Genomic DNA, 12,133 nt, shown 5'->3' on the forward strand with positions numbered 1-12,133 from the left:
ATCAGCTGCTGGCCACGCCCGGGATTTCTTTGAACAAACCAATGACAATCAAGGGACGTGCGCGCCATAGAGATGACCACATCCTGTGTAACAAGACCCGACTCGCGCCTGGCCAATCGGCGGGGCCCACAGTCCCCTCCCCTGCCCTTTCTATAAAACCCACAATCCCATCAGGCCTTGCTCTCTCTCGGCCACTGGGCTTACCGTTGCATCGGTGAGTGTGGTTGGGGAGCCGAACTAGTTCGAAATGAAGGACTCTTTGCTTTTGCATCGGACTTGCTGGCTCCCTGGTGGGCTTTTTGGGAACCTTGAAATCTGGGCACAACAACTACCTAGTCTTTTAGCTTCCTACAGATTCTATCATTTCTAGAAATTCCTGCAATCGTGTGCAAATGACAGTTTCCACCCAACCTCTTTTTGTAACATCTTTCAAATTTTCATTCCTCTGAGTCTGGGAGGAAAACATAAACTCTAGAAGCCATGATTTGAAAACCTCCTGATTAGCCGCCTCTCACCCCCGGCAGGAATTCCCTTTATTCACCGCTCTACTCACTAGGCCTGAACTCACTTCCCTCCGGGAGCTGCAGTGAAGACTGAGCAAACATTGATCACCCACCCCACACTGCCCCCCACCGCTGGAGGGGGCTGTGGAGCTTCACAGTGTGTTACACACACCCAGGGCGCCACCTGGTTACCCTGCCCTCGGCTTGGTGTGTGGCTGCTGTTTCCCACCTCCTCTTCCATCTGGCACTATGGTTTTGCAGTTTAATTACTAGCATTCGATTAACATTTGCTATTGGCATTTAGACAGACTTTAAGTAGCAGCTGTCAGCTTTGAACGTTGTTATCTTTTGGGGACTATCAGACTAGAGTCCCTAGAACATACCAACCTCCACTGTGGTGCCTCTGAGGTCCGGAAGAAGTGATGTTTTATTTAGCATCACTCATTCAGGGGTGGCGGTGAAAATCTGATAGGGTAAAAATTCCATGCTGCAAAATGACACCATTTGTGGCAATTCTATCAGCACTAAGTAGAATTTTTGCCATCTTTCCATTGATAGGTTTAAAGCCCTGCCTTACCTAAGGGGCAAACATTTTTTTAGGTATCTAACAACCCACAAAAACATGATTTTAATCTTTCAAAGTTCTTTACAGTTTTTTTTTCTGATAACAAGAATAAAAATAAAGCATAGCCCTGGCCAGTATGATTCAGTGGTACAACGTCAGCCCATTCAAGGAAGGGTTGTAGGTTCGATTCTGGTCAAGGGCACATACCTGGGTTGCAGGTGTCAGCCCACACAAGGAAGGGTTGTGGGTTCGATTCTGGTCAAGGGCACATACCTGGGTTGCAGGTGTCAGCCCACACAAGGAAGGGTTGTGGGTTCGATTCTGGTCAAGGGCACATACCTGGGTTGCAGATTTGTCCCCAGTTCTCTCTCTCTCTTCTCTCTCTCTCTCTCTCTCCCCCAACCCCCCCGCCACACTCCCCCATCCCTTCTACTCTCTGAAAAAGCAATGGGAAAAAATATATATCTTCAGGTGAAGATTACTAAAAAAAAAAAAAAAAAAGTCACCACTATTACAAATTTGGTTCCTTTCCTTCCTGATTTTTTTCTATATACATAAACACAACTATATTTTATTTTAAAAATGGAATACTCTATATTTATAGTTTAGTAACCTACTTTATCCTCACTTGACTTACCAGTGTTTTTAATAGGCCAATTCAGAAAAAACATTTGAGAGACCAACGAAATTAGCCATGTTGCTGCCCTTTCCCCCCCCGAAAGCCCAAAAATAACAGACTCAGGAAGAAAAGTCTTGCTCAAAAGAAGGAAGAGCTGAGAATCAGGATTCAAAACTTGGGCACCTTTATGTTTTTTTCTGAAAACATTCATTGACGTGGGCCCGAATCCTATCTATTTCTGTTTATAAGTAGTACTCCATGAACAATCGTGTCATCATTAAAAATAAAAGGCCAGAAACTGGTCCCCAGGTGTGGAGGAGAGGCTGTTCCGTGAGAGCCACTGTCTGTTCCGCAAGCTAGACCTGGGCCAGAACAGAGGTTGCTTTCTGCAAACCCCCCTTAGAGAAGGTCTGATAATAACTAATGTTCATCTGACACAACTCCGCAGCCTCCCTTGGCTCCTGCTACATGCTGGTCCTGGGACAGGTTGTTGTCCTGACCTGGTCAAGCACGTAAAGTTAATTCCCGTGCCTGGTAGTGCTGGAGCACCATCCCCCCTTTACCCTCTATAATTCTTTCACACCTGCCACGAGGCACAGGGATCCATTTGGTCCTACAACCACTCACGACATGCCTCGGATGTCAGTTTTCCTCAAAAAACGCTGCTAATGACCAGACTGGAGTGGCTAGCCTCCTTCTCTGCCCTCTGTTTACAGAGGTTGATTTTCAGTCCTGGGGCTTTTCCCTGGGGCTGGGTGTACTAACACTATGGTCCCTCCTGGTGCAACGAGGAGACTGTCACCATGTCAAAGACAGAGTGAGCATCAATGTCACCACCACCTGCAACACAAGCAGGTCCCTTTCTAACATTAGGGGGTGGTAGAAGCTATAAGAGAAAATGCCAACTTGCCCAGAAAGATGTTTTATTTACACAAGGTATCACCAACAGCATCATTTCATTTCAGCCAAAGGAAGATTATAATGCGCCCAGGACAAGTTGAAATGTTTATATACGGAAACATACCCAATAGAACACAGAAGTAAAACCCAAACATGAAAAGGTTACTGTCAAAGGGGAACGTAATTATCAGTGAAACATCTATCCAGAATAAGAAATGAACCATTTCTAGCCCTTACTTTTCTCTCTCTAGCTATCTTTTAAACATTTTAAAGGTATAAGAACCCGCACGTAAGCATGTGAAATGCAGCTTGCTTACGTATCACACCTACTTTTGGGGAGTTCTGGACTCCTTAATGGCACTATGGGTTTTAGCATGAAAAGAAAAGGGGGGTATTTCCTGTCTTTCCTAGACAAGGCACAAAATGACCGTGTACATAGTACTTTGTGTTTTGCATCAACAGAAGAACAAATGGTATTTCCCTTGGATTAGAAAGTTCCCCAAACATCCTGGCGCATACCTCACTTTGTGTTCACTTGCCGTCCAATTATGCTTTAACAAGTAATATTCAATTGTCTTTTAAAGGGTTGCAACGTATCACATCCTTATTTTATTTATTCCCTATAAATATGAGACAAATGAAGTCCAAACACCTATTATTTCTATTCTCCTTCTTCCTTAGAAGGCATTTGTTTTGCTGCCTTGCAGCTGCTAAAACTTATTTAAATTCTTCTCCTGCACATTAAAAGTCTGTGAAGATGAGCTCAGGCAATCCTAAAACTTACCATGAATATAAGATGCACGCAAACAAGAGAGTGGTACCCAGTCCAGTCACCAAGTTTTCGTCTCTGTACAGGTCCTGACCAAAGTCAGGCACACAGATCGTAATGTTCTTCCCATGTGCATCCAGAACTTGCAAAGAAAAAACAAAGTAACCACAGTTAAATCAGAAAAACCTGCTGTAACTCACTTACTCATTTGGGGAAAATTCAGGTAGCTTAGAAGAGTCAAGACTTTTCACTGGGAGCTTCTACTCTATAGTACAACTCGACTCAGGCTAGACTGTGGCTATTTCAAAGCACCCCTCTCCCACCTCACACCTCTGCAAACAGGACCCCCCGATTCTAAAGGGTTCTTCAGTTCACAACCTTTGCAAGAGCCTTGCTCTTTTTCACCACTATTCAAATATTACACAGTACACTTAGATTCTTTTGGTTGTCATCAATCCTCACTCAAAGATCTTTTTTTCCATTGATTTTCAGAGAGAGTGAAATGGAGAAAGGGGATAAGACAGAGAAAGAAAGAGAAACATTAATGTGAGAGAGACACATCATCGATTGGTTGTCTCCCGCACGGGCCAGGGATCAAACCTGCAACCCAGGTATGTGTCCTTGACTGGAATCAAACCCTTCACCCTTTGGTGCTTGGGTCGACATTCTAACCACTGAGAAACACCCAGCAGGGCAACTTAGGTTCATTTTTCAGTTTATTTGGCAGCCACTGAACAGAAATAATGTACAGATAATTGATCACTCTCTCTGGAGGTGTGATAAGGGCATTCAACTACCAACTGAGTATCAGATAACAGCTATCTGCCCACAACCTCCCCCAGATGACAAGTCATTTTACTGCCAGTAGCAGGATGGCTGTGACCTCTTTCAGGCTGTAACCTGGGAACCTACTGAGGTTGTCTGGATTTTAAAAATATTTTGAGAGGCTACATAACAAAGATTTCTGTAGTATTACCATCAGTGGTAGTTTATTTTTTGTCTAACACAGTCTTCAATTTTGAACACCCAATCTAGGACTGACTGCCAACTCTGTCCCCATAAGGGACAGAAACCATTTTACAGACGTACATTCTAAGCGTTTGAAGTTGGACTAAAATTATTACTAGTACTCATGCTTGAACAGTAAACATAACTGTGTATGCTGTGGTTAAAGGAATCTTTATTCTTAGGCCAGTGAAAAATGTTTTCTTAAAAACTGACCAAATATGAACTTTGCTATTTAAGTAGTACCAGCTGAAATTAAAAATAAAAGTTGTGTGTTTTTTTTGTTTTTAAGTGATACCTGCCATTAAAAAGAAAACTATGTTAACTAAAACCCCAATAAGTTAAAACCAGAGATTAATATGTAGTTATAAAGTCCTAAAGAGACCAAGTTTAAATAAACTTAGTCAAAACAGAACTTTGTTTAAAAAAAATTATATCCAAGAGCAGTGGATAGAATGTCGGACTTCGGACTGAAAGGTCCTGGGTTCGATTCTGGTCAAGGGCACATGCCTGGGTTGCAGGCTCAATCCCCAGTAGGGGGCATACAGGAGGCAGCCAATCAATGATTCTCTCTCATCACTGATGTTTCTATCTCTCTCTCCCTCCCCCTTCCTCTCTGAATTCAATAAAAACATATTTTTTAAAAAATTATACCCAGGGTAGACTATACTTTATATAAGGCCTATAATTATATCACTTCACACTATAAATAGCTATAAAAACAAGACGCATACATAGTACGTACATATGCTAAACCTTTCAAATTATCTTTGCCTTTGCTTTCTAAATAAAATTTTTAAAAAGACCTTCAATTTTGTTTTTTACTGGCAAGACTCAGGGGCTTATACAATTACACTTTATAATATAATCCTATATAATAAAAGTGTAGTATGCAAATTGTCCCCTCAACTGGGAGTTCTTCTGGGAGTTTTGACCAGGGGGCGGGGCCAGCCAGGGGAAGGGAGGGAGGCCCTGGACAGCTGCAGGCAACTGGGGGAAGGGAGGGAGGCCCTGGGCAACTGCCGCCAACTGTGATGTGAGGTGAGGTGAGGTGCAGTGACATAATACAACACAATACAATATAATCTATAGTAATAAAAAGGGTAATATTCTAATTAGATCAGACGTCCTTCCGGACAAAGCCACTGTGGAGGGGGCTGAGGCAGAGGCAGTTAGGGGCAATCAAGCTGGTAGGGGAGCAGTTAAGGGGTGACCAGGCCAGCAGGGGGGCAGTTAGGTGGAGACCAGGCCGGCAGGGGAACAGTTAGGGTGCAACCAAACCAGCAGGGGGCCAGTTAGGGGTGACCAGGCCAGTGGGGACCAGTTAGGGGGCAATCAGGCCAGCAAGCAGAAGCAGTTAGGGGCGATGAGGCAGGCAGGCAAGTGGTTAGGAGCCAGAGGTCCCGGATTGTGAGAGGGATGTCTGACTGCCGGTTTAGGCCACATCTGGCAATCGGACATCCCCCAAGGCATCCCAGATTAGACAGGGTGAAGGCTGGGCTGAGGGACCCCCCCCTCACCCCTGTGCATGAATTTCGTGCACTGGGCCTCTAGTCCTATATAATAAAAGTCTAATATGCTAAGTGTCCAGTCATCCGGTCGGCCATTCAACCAATCAAAGTGCAATGTGCTAATGATATGCTAAGGCCACTCAACTGCTCGCTATGATGTGCACTGACCACTAGGGGGCAGACAGTCGACTGGTCGACCAGTCGCTATGATGTGTACTGACCAACAGGGGGCTGATGCTCTGACTGGTAGGTGAGCTTGCTGCTGGGGTCCGACCAATCAGGACTGAGCAGGACGGGCCAGACGCACGCTGGAGCCCTCCCACTGTCCCTCCCTGGCTGGCCAACCTCTCTCCCTGGCCCTGATTGTGCACCAGTGGAGTCCCTCGCCTGGCCTGTACCCTCTTGCAATCCGGGCTGAGGGAATCCTCCCCCTGCCCCCCCAGTGCACTAATTTTGTACACTGGGCCTCTAGTATAATATAATATAATACTTTGATAGTTCTCAAATAATCATTGCAACTACGAAACTAGCTTATCCTTATATAGTACCAACTATGTTTGAGAAACTGAATTCTTAAAAATCACCTTATAAAGTAGTAATCTTATTTAAGTGTCTTGTTATATTAAAATTCTTATTTTAAAGGCAAGGTGTCTAGGCAGAGAAAGGTAAGTAACTTTGTACAAGTTACTTAAGTGGCAGCACCAGGCTATCAGGCAGTCCAACTCTAAAGCTCATGCATGCTCTGTTGTCTCTATAAATAAGTGTTAAGATGAGCAATTCAAGGTCACACAACCAGCAAACGGTGCAGCTGGGCTCAAATCTCTTCCTGTTTCTTGCTTCCCACTTCCATGTTTTTTCTACTATTTGTTTCAGTCAAAGAAATGACTATCTGAGGAAAAGTAATACCCAACTAAAACAACAACAACAAAATAAGCAAAGAAAAATAAAAACATCCCTTAAAAACAAAGCAGAGAAATGCAGATTAGGCCTAAAAGCAAATTCAACAGTCTACCTTTGTACATGTCTCTCCTACACAGCAGGAAGACTAGAAAGAATAAATTTTCATCTTCATAACCCACCTTAAGGTCTTTGTTTATTGAAAAAGTCTTAATCATTTCTCTATTTTGATTTATTTCGAGTGAGGGGGAATAACTCAGTGGAAGAGCACGTGCCTGGCATGTATGAGACCCCGGGTTCAACTCCTAGCATCTGCAACTCGGCCTTCAACACCACTCTTGAAGGAACACAGGCTCCTCTTGATTTACTGCATCCCTGATATTTAAACAATAGCTCACAGAGACACACTGCTTCCTCCACAAATGAAAATATTCGTGCCACAAACACATGCTCCCTAACAAGGCCAACTTACCCACTTCTACAGGTTTGCTGGACAGAGCTGAGAAAGTGAGATACGTGACATAGCAGCTTATGAGCCCCGACTGCAGTAACCCGGAGTGGGGCTGCCCTGGAAAATGACAAGAGACAGAGTTTAAGACAGTATTTTAAATTTCAACAATAATAGAGCACCTGCTTAAATATATATATATATATATATAAAAGGTCTCCCCACCCTCCAAATGAAAATGATTCCTCAAACTTGGGCCCTGCCTTTAAAGGAAGGAAGAGGTACATAATGTGTTTGTCAGGTAACAAAAGATTTTGCGGGGAGGGAGTAAGCTATTTTCAAGGTGCCAAGCTCTGCCAAGTTCTCTACCAACACCTTACTTTTATAACTACAGCTGTACTTAAACATACTACCTGGTACCCCTGAAGTTTATAACATTAAGTTCTTTTTTTTAAAATTTCTTGGTGTATCCTCATCCAAGGTTATTCTATCCATTGATTTATTTTTTAGTTATTTATATATATTTTTAGAGAGAGTGGAAGGGAGGGGGAGAGATGCAGAGAGAGAAATATTGATGTGAGTGAGACACTTCGATTGGTTGCCTCCCACACGTGCCCCGACTAAGGCAGGGGATTGAGGCTGGGACCCTTCAGTCCACAGACTGATTAATGCTCTAACCAGGAGCAACCCAGCTAGGGCAACATTAGTTCTTATATCACAAGATCTCAGAAGAACACTTACCATCATTATTTCTGAGCTCACATGGCTTGGACAGGTAAATGATAGATTTCATAGGCCATGGACTCCTGATTCTACAAGGACAGCGGACACTTACAGTCCATGACAGTGGAAAAAAGTTCTTATTCATCAGTGAATAAAAACCTTTGGGACCTAGCTGAGTTGGTTCAGTGGATAGAGCATCGGCCTGGGAACTGAAGGGGCCTGGGTTTGATTCTGATCAGGGCACATGCCTGGCTGCAGGCTCGATCCCTAGTAGGGGGCATGCAGGAGGCAGCCAGTCAATGATTCTTTCTCATCATTGATGTTTCTATCTCTCTCTCTCCCTTGCCTTTCCTCTCTGAAATCAATACAAATATATTTTTTTTAAAAAAAAGAAAGGGATAGCAGACATGTTCAGGATGGCTCTAAGAAAAAAAAAAAGATAATAAGTGATATTTGTGCAGGTGAAGTACGAGGGCGCGCTATCTCTTATCTCGGCCAGCTGACAGAACGAGGGCTCCTGGGCACATGCCTGGCTGCAGGCTCGATCCCTAGTAGGGGGCATGCAGGAGGCAGCCAGTCAATGATTCTTTCTCATCATTGATGTTTCTATCTCTCTCTCTCCCTTGCCTTTCCTCTCTGAAATCAATAAAAAATATATTTAATTTAAAAAAAAAACAACCTTTAGGAATACCAGAGCTGGTCCAGGCCACAGAGGAAGGTTATGGGGCTCAGCATTCCCTGGGAGGAGGGCTTTAATGTTACAGCATTTAAATTAAACTTAGTGTTTATATCATTGAGAGTAACCAGGATGTGGTAAAAACGATTTATATTTTCTTGGTGAAATTTTCAACCACCTTCTGGCATGAAAACATTTAGTTTTATCCATTCTTCTCTCTGGTTAAATTTGTTTCCAGAATTATATTTATTAAATTACAATGGCCAATAAAGGTACAGAAACATACCTTTTAATAATGATGCTCTTTTGGCAAAGGAATAAGATTTACCTTAACAATTAATGGCATTAAACTAAATATTCAAAATATTATAACTATTTCAAAAGGTGGGATTTTACCCAAAGGATATTTTAATCTGAATACTAATAATGTTTTAGAAAATTCTTAACTGACCAACTAAAGTGATTTGAAAGAATAATACTCTCAATTTCAATAATGGACTTGAAATTTTTAGTACAGAAAAGCTTTTATATTATTCAACATCAGCTCCTTTTAACTCACCATTTTAGAAAGGTTTCAAGGGGCTATAAATTTATTGGCCATGTTTTCCTTTTCCTAGCTAGAAATCTAAATGTCATGTGATTTTTTTTATCACCTGTAGAGTAAGACACCTACAGGAAACTTGAAACCAAGGACAATTCTATCTATAACCAAAGACAACACACTGGCTTAAGATATCAGAAGTCATTTAAAAAAGATAATTGATGCCTATACTTTCTAAAGTACTTTCAAATTCCATGTCTCTTCCTTTTGGCTTTGAAACAACCATGAGCAAGGTCGGGCTCACAGGTTTCTGTTGGCTTTGCTGAGAAAGGGCTTGAGTCTGATGAAGACAGCTCATGAGGCCAGCTGCTAGGTAAGCGGAGATCGGATTTCCTGCTTCCTAACCACACTGTCCCTGGTGGCCGGCCTTGAGAGAAAGATGAGCCCAGAAACAGCTCTTTCTTGAGCCTTCTCATTCAAGTTTTACAAAGAGAATATAGTGAAGAGCTCAATATACAATAAGAGCATTTCCATTTAAAAGCTCCTTATAGTACTCTATTTAATAACTAGAGGCCTGGTGCATGAAATTCATGCACTGGGTGGGGGGTGGCCCTCAGCCCAACATGTACCCTCTCCAATCTGGGACCCCTTAGGGAGATGTCCGACTGCGGGTTTAGGCCCAATCCCTGTGGGCCTAAACCGGCAGTCGGACATCCCCCTCACAATCCCGGACTGCTGGCTCCCAATAGTTCACCTGCCTGCCTGCCTGCCTGATTGCCCCTAATCGCTTCTGCCTGCCAGCCTGATTGCTCCCTAACCACTCCCGACAGCCTGATCGACACCTAACTGCTCCCCTGCCGGCCCGGTCTCCCCCAACTGCCCTCCCCTGCTGGCCTGATCACCCACAACTGCCCTCTCCTGCTGGCCAGCTTGTGACCACATGGGAGTGGCCATCTTGTGCGAGGGTGTGACAGTCAATTTGCATATCATCTCTTTATAATATAGGATGGTAAAATCTATCTCCTTATTTTATTGGTTTAATTATGTTTAGATCTTTCTTGACATAAGCCATGCTTGACAGTCACATTCAGCCCACGTGGAGCATGAAGAGGAGACTGGAGTCCCATCTTTCCTATTGCTGATCCATGCGTGGTACATTAAGGAATGATTTTTTTTAAATTATTATTATTATTGGGTTTGCTAAAAGACATTATATTATAAATAAGGAAGAATGGAAAAAATTGTGCTTACGATTTTGGACACAGGGTGAGATGGCGACCAATGAAATCAGTACACACAGGCCTCCGTTTACTCCCAGGAGAATTTTGTTCCCCATGCAACCATCTTTCTGTGTATAAAACACTGCCATCAAAATCAAGCCTCCAGTGGCGATGGAGTACATGACGAGGGTCACCAGGGACAGAGCAGCGTACCACAGCTTGTTGTGAGTGGTTCCTGCGGTCCTATTTGTCCAGGAAGTGGGTGAGAGGGACAGGAGAGAAGACAAGTCAGTACCGGCCACTACTGACCTACATTTACTAGTACCATTAACTAATGCTGTCCAGCCCTAAGCCCATCAGAACCGAGTTGTCCAGGAGACCTATCATTCTGCCAATGATTATGCCACATCAAAGCGAGAAGGTACAGGTAAATATGCAAAAATTTCTTGGTTCAAGCTGAGAATGTGTTCTAAATACTGAAAGAATTCTGTTTTTGACTCAAGTGTATCCATCAACTATAATGACTATCCACAGGCTTTCTGAATGTGAATTACCCTGGGACAGGTTTGGGCAGGATTATTACAAAGTGGCTCTCTGCCGGAGCTCACTGCCTGTCGCCCCTATAAACCTAGAGACTGGAGGTGCCATGGTGCTCACTCCAGCGCTGCCAGCAGCTCCTGCTGACGCCCATCTAGTCTTCAGGGAGAGGAGCGAATTAACCTCTCTCAGAGAAAGACCGCAGCTCTGTTATCGCGGTCTGAAAGGCAGACTCTGTAATAGTTCTTCTCCACAGCAATGCCAAGTGTGATCAAGGGGAAATATGACACTAAACGAAAGGGGAGAATAAAATCAGGCAGAGAAAGAGTAAACATTTTAAGGGGATGTACACTGAATAATCTAAAAGAGGAGATTAATGTGCTTTCTAGTTTACAACTATTAATAAAGGGATGGGAGACATTAGTGGTGGTTTAACAAGCTAGAGAAATTGTTCGGAACAAAGAAAAGGGCGTGCTTAAAAACGCTAAATGAGGAGGACGGAGCAACAGGAAGAATGGCTTGAATCACTGTCTGCCTTCGGATTACACTGCCCTTTGTAAGCACATTCTCACAAACCTTCAGAGAAAGCAACTTGCTTACAGGTTTTGCAAAACTGGAAAGTGTTCAAGCAGCCCAGCTAAAATGTTTTCATGATGAAAAACTTACTGCAGCCAGAGACAAAGAAAATAGGGAGGGAAAGGCCAAAATGATGATGACCATTATATTCCTGAAACAAAGCCAGGCATTCCAGTGACCACAAAAGTATTCTAACATAAAAGGCACGCAAAGGAAAGGAAGAGAAAAACGAGACTCAAGAATAGAAGAAAAAAGAAAAATCTAAGAGCCAATAGTAATGAATGACACACAGAGAGAATGAATCATGTAGAAAAAGGTCGGCACCCTGTGGGAGGGGCCCAAGGGTTTCTTCACTGGCCTTCTGGATTATATTCTTAATATAGGAAGGACTTCCTTACAGTTAATTTATGCTTAATTTCCAGTTTAATCGTCAACCCTAACCTCTCCTCTCAACTCCAGTCTCATAATATCCAACTGTTCTGCATCCTCCCTTGGAAGTCTAATCAGCAAGTCCAACTTAACAGGTCCCGAGTAACTTCCCAATGTTCAGACCTCCACCCTAAACCTGCTCTTATTTGATCTTGCCAACCTCAGAAAATGGCAAGTCCATTCTACTCCTTGTGTGTCTGTGTGTGTGGGGGGG

The 12,133-nt window shown here is 43.2% G+C and overlaps 1 protein-coding gene across 2 annotated transcripts in view; it reads right to left on the reverse strand.

The window, feature by feature from the left end:
• Nucleotides 1-12,133, reverse strand: part of SERINC5 (serine incorporator 5) — a 58,073-nt gene that overhangs the window by 10,255 nt on the left and 35,685 nt on the right. For both annotated transcript variants that reach the window (XM_015571634.1, XM_015571635.1), the window contains 3 exons: nt 10,409-10,620; nt 7,242-7,337; nt 3,372-3,498 (listed from right to left, as the gene is read on the reverse strand). In XM_015571634.1, coding sequence (XP_015427120.1) covers nt 3,372-3,498; nt 7,242-7,337; nt 10,409-10,620 — 435 coding nt within the window. The remainder of the gene's footprint in view (nt 1-3,371; nt 3,499-7,241; nt 7,338-10,408; nt 10,621-12,133) is intronic.

The sequence above is a fragment of the Myotis davidii genome, unplaced genomic scaffold, assembly GCF_000327345.1.
Source record: "Myotis davidii unplaced genomic scaffold, ASM32734v1 scaffold44, whole genome shotgun sequence".
NCBI classification, from domain to species: Eukaryota; Metazoa; Chordata; class Mammalia; order Chiroptera; family Vespertilionidae; genus Myotis; species Myotis davidii.